Source organism: Lolium rigidum, chromosome 7 (genome assembly GCF_022539505.1).
Source record: "Lolium rigidum isolate FL_2022 chromosome 7, APGP_CSIRO_Lrig_0.1, whole genome shotgun sequence".
Classification (NCBI taxonomy): Eukaryota; Viridiplantae; Streptophyta; class Magnoliopsida; order Poales; family Poaceae; genus Lolium; species Lolium rigidum.
In genome coordinates, this window is record NC_061514.1 from 12,576,408 (window position 1) to 12,581,162 (window position 4,755).

At 54.4% G+C, this 4,755-nt stretch overlaps 1 protein-coding gene across 1 annotated transcript; it reads left to right on the forward strand.

Moving 5' to 3' along the window:
• The first annotated feature begins 2,658 nt into the window (after positions 1 to 2,658).
• Positions 2,659 to 3,972, forward strand: LOC124678163 (probable inactive carboxylesterase Os04g0669700). Its single transcript, XM_047214077.1, has 5 exons — positions 2,659 to 2,861; positions 2,968 to 3,020; positions 3,120 to 3,365; positions 3,445 to 3,552; positions 3,648 to 3,972. The coding sequence occupies exons 1-5, from the start codon at positions 2,699 to 2,701 to the stop codon at positions 3,807 to 3,809; spliced, it is 732 nt and encodes a 243-aa protein (XP_047070033.1). The 5' UTR covers positions 2,659 to 2,698; the 3' UTR covers positions 3,810 to 3,972.
• Positions 3,973 to 4,755: the final 783 nt, after the last annotated feature.

A 4,755-nucleotide genomic window follows, 5' to 3' on the forward strand; every position in this document is an offset into this window, starting at 1 on the left:
CATGCCTATGGGCCGGCCCTACCCGCCACCACCTTTGTCCCCGGCAAGGCAAGCACAACTCTGTGCTGTTCTCTTGAGTAAATTTTTAAAAACCGCTAGTACATTCCGGCACCCTCATGCGCTTACCAAAAAACCACCACCAACATGCCATCGCCCGTTATAAGCTATTTCACCAAAGGCCGTACCTTGATCGCTTCAGCTTATCACTGGTCGCTACTTCGCAGGAAACCCAAACATTACTTGAGCTCAAAATTTGAAAAATCCAAAATTTTCATTTTCTGTTTTGATAAAGCCAGCATAGACATATGTCTAGTATACATGTACATATAAATTTTGGAGCGCTGCTTCGATACAGCCCCAAACACAATTTTTTTTGCTCTTAATTAGTTAACTGATTTTTTAAACTAGGGAAATTGTCCATGCGTTGTAACGGAGCGACTTTTCAGGTCTTAGCCGACTCGTTTACAAATTAAGAAAAAGTAGCAACCTGTTGAGCAAATGTTATAATACTTTGTTTGCACCGTCACATTTTGAGGTGGATTGAGTTGTGGAATATTTTTCGACCTGACAAAGTTCAATAAAGCGTCTATTACTGGAAAAAAAAATCAGATGCAAGGATGATACGTTTCTTTCAGAAGTTACATAACGCGAGATTCTTGATATGCAAATTGAGTTGAATCCCATTGGAAGCATTTTCCATTCCAGCGGAAGGGAATGAAATTCCCACGAGGTTCATGAAACTTCTGCTCAGTTCCCGTACAGGCGTTGTTGGACCATGACCGTGACAATCCCAAGTCAACTCCTTCCGCGTCCCCCAAAGCGTCCCCCAAAGAGATTTTGGGGCGCGCCGGACAAAAAATGCGTTCCAGCCGCGTCCCCAAAGTCCATTTTTGTCCGGCGCGCCCCGATAAGGTGTCCGGCGCCCCGAGCCTGTCCCCGTCCCACAGGGGACGCACCGGGCACGCCGGACACAACGAAAAGCGAGGCGAACCGACGCGGGCCCGACGCGTCAGCGGCTCGGAAGCCTAAAACCCCGTCGCCTACCTTTGGTCAAGCGACGTTAATGGTGTCCCTGTTTTCCCAGGATACGCAGAGACGCGTCTCGTCGTGCATGGCCGCGTGGCCGTCCGCGCCGGCGTTATTGCGTGCAACCACCCGCTGCCGCCGTTGTTTAAAGACGCCCTGCAGTTCTCACCGCTCACAAACCTTCTCGTCGCCGCCGCCTCCCCCCTCACAGATCTTCTCCTCGCCGCTCCAAAAATGTCGAGCTCGTCCTCCCGCAAGAAAGCCGCGGCGAACGGCTTCGGCCGCGGCAGCCTCACCGTGCCGGAGGCGTGGGCGTTGTACCACGCCCGGTATCCAGTCCCGCCGGACATGCGGCTGCCAAGCAGCGGCGGCAGGAAGATGGCCGTGAACGGCATTGGCATCCCGCCGCCGCCGAAGCCGCGCACGGATCAATGGAGGGACGCCATCAAGGCCCGTCGAGCTCAACTCACCGCCGAGGAGCGGTTGGATCTGACGTGGGCGGCCGACAACAACGACGCCTGGTGGACGACGTACTTCAAGGCGAAGTACGACGTCGATATGTATAGCACCGAAGGGCTCGTCGGCGGCCCCAACAGCTGGAACAAGGACGGTCGCGCCAGGTTCTGGGGCGTTCCGGGGCGCACCCTCGAGAACGTCATCCGCGGCATCCGCAACGGCGCTCCAAGGTTGGAGATGCCGTCGTCACCGCCGTCGTCTCCTCAATGGCAGCCGAGGAGGACGACGTACTCGTCCTCCTCGCACTCTTCTTTCTCAGGACCGGCGCGATCAACGCCGTCCTCGTCGTACCGGTCGGCGCCCTATACCGTCCCCAAACGGGAGGTGAAGGAGGAGCCGGCGACGCCCGTCAACACGAGGCGTGGCGACAGCGGCAGCGGCAGCAGCAAGGGAGGCGCGGCGGCGCCCTCCTCATCCCGAAGCCGGAGGTGAAGGAGGAGCCGGAGGAACCGTCGCAGCGGCGCTCGCCGGCGGAGTACGAGCGGCGGCAGCCGGCTCATCGCCGCAGCCGACGACCCCGAGGACTGCCCAGTGTCCGCGGGCGGCGTTCTTGGCGTCCATGAACGACAAGGACGCCTGGAGGGGCGACCTCAACGCGGCGATCGCCTTGTCCATCCGCGACTCCGGCAAGCCGCTAGTGGACCTCACCGACGACGGCGAGGCAGGATCAAGCGGCTTGGTGAAGGACGAGCCCGTCGACGAGCGCGTCAAGCAGGAGGTCGTCACCGACGAGATGTACAACTTCCAGCAGTACTACGACGCCTCCAGCCGCCGCAAGTGGTTCTAGATTAGGTTTAGTTTAAATTTAGTCAAATTTCGTTCGAATCTATGTAAGTTTGGACGAATCTTAGTCGAATCTCGTTAAGTTTAAAATTTCCGAAATTTTGTTTGGGGGACGCGACTGGGGAGCGACGTCCCCCAAACGCGGCACCAACGAAACACGTCCCCCAAACGCTCAATCCGGCGAGTTTTGGGGACGCTTTGGGGACGCGGCTGGAGATGCTCTTACACGCAAAAAAAAATCAACACCTTGTGACAAGTCAACACGCGGCGCGGCGAACGAAGCCATGACTTTTCCATGAGCAGCCAGCTCCAGCTACCGAGCATACCCCTCTCCCTCCATTCGCGTCCTCGCTTTGATTCTGCTCGATCGAACATGGAGCAGCCTGTGGCGGCAACGGCGGCGCCGTCGCGGTTCGTGCTGTGGCTGCACGGTCTCGGCGACAACGGGCGCGCCAACGAGCCTGTGGCCGGCTACGCCTTCGCCGGCGCACGCTGGGCCTTCCCCACCGCGCCCACCGCGCCCGTGACATGCAACCGTAAGTATGCACATACAAACATCACACATCATAGCCATCGCAGCAGTTCCGCTCTCCTCCACTAGCCATTCTTTGTCGCTCAGGCTCCCAGTTCTTGTTTGCTCAGGTGGCGCGCGCATGCCGTCGTGGTTCGACATCCACGACACGCCCATTACTTCCGTAAGTTAGTATATTACCTCTGCCAAATCAGTTATCCAATCTACTACTTAGATAAACAGTTGGCAAAAGCTTGCTGAATGTTCGTGTCAATTTGGACAGAAATCCGTGAAAGGAGAGGAGGACGTTCTGAGGTCTGTCCAGAGCGTGCACGCCATGATCGATCGGGAGATTTCCGCCGGTACGAGCCCGGAAGACGTGTTCGTCTTCGGGCTCAGCCAGGGAGGGGCGCTGAGCATCGCGAGCGTGCTGCTGTACCCGAAGACGCTGGGCGGCTGCGCGGTCTTCAGCGGCTTCCTCCCCTTCGGCCCCTCTTTCGCGTCCAGAGTCACGGCCGAGGCCAAGAAGGTATGAACTTCCGCTCGCTGCCAGGCGATCGATTGTTTTTCTCTTCAGAATGAATTCCTTGATGCACTTCTGGTTGCAGACTCCCGTGCTGTGGGTGCACGGGCGAGCGGACTACCTGGTCCCGATCGAGGCGGGGCAGGACGGCACCAAATTCCTGAAGGGAATCGGCATGAGCTGCGAGTTCAAGGTACGGCATCACTTCTTTCTATACTTGTACTGAACTCGGAATTGGTAAAGTAATTTGGCTATGTTATCAACGATCCTGCCGTGGAATGTGCGCAGGTGTACCACGAGCTTGGGCACGGGCTGGAGCCCTACGAACTGGAGTACTGCGAGCGATGGGCTGGGAAACGTTCAAGCGAACCGGCAGGGACGAAAAGCGTTGGCATTGGGGTTCCCGGGCGCAAGTCTTCGTGTTGCGGCTTGAGCTTTTCCATCAGCTAGAACGAAGCAATCTGGTGTTGGGTGATCGGCTTCTACTAGCTGAGAGTTGCGAGTCGCGACTTGTGAGGGTGTTTCTTATTACATTGTATCCTTTCCGGAAGTTCACTGTTAGTTTTTTTCCAAAGCGACAGTGTCGTTTATGCTAATTCTTCCGGCTCGTCTCTCCCGTGAGCTTTTTTCTATAAATAAATAAATATAATGTTTGTTGCAGTCTAGAAAAGCAGCCCATATAGTCTTTTTTTTTTTTGAGAAACACAGTACAAACATAGACGCTCACATACACGCGCATACACTCACCCCTATGAACGCACACACGCACACCCTACCCCTATGAGCACCTCCGAAATACAGAGCCGGCAGATTGGAGATCTTGAAATTAACGAAGTCACCACAGGCGCCTCGCTGTCGACAGGAACATCGCCTCCCATTGAATGAATATTCTGCCTTTATGAGACACACAGATGTTAAACCTGGGGTTTGAACTCTGGTGGGCTGAGGGTACGACCACCCTCCTAACCACCCAACCTCAGGTTGGTTCTCAGTCTATAATTTCTGAAATCTCAAAACGCGCGCATCACAGTACCAGCTTGCGGACAACTTTGAAGATAAAGTTTAGTCTTCAATGCAAGTTAGAAAAGGGTCAGCTATTTTAGATTTTTAGTCCTTGTAAGTTAACGGGAAGAGAAGGAGTCATAGTGCATTCCTCCTCCTCCGACGTTGCCATGCACGCGCGTCGTGTTTCGAGTTCGAAACCGTTTTTTCAGAAGCCTAATGAAAAAATGCTACTGGTGGCGCACATGTTTTACTTACCAGTGTTGCATCCAGGTGGATAGATCTGAGTTGAAAGACTAGGAACCTGAGTTGACAGACTAGGAACCAAAAAAATTAATTTACTCTATTATAACTTGCAGAACCCCAAATGAAAAAAAAATACATTTGCAGCTTG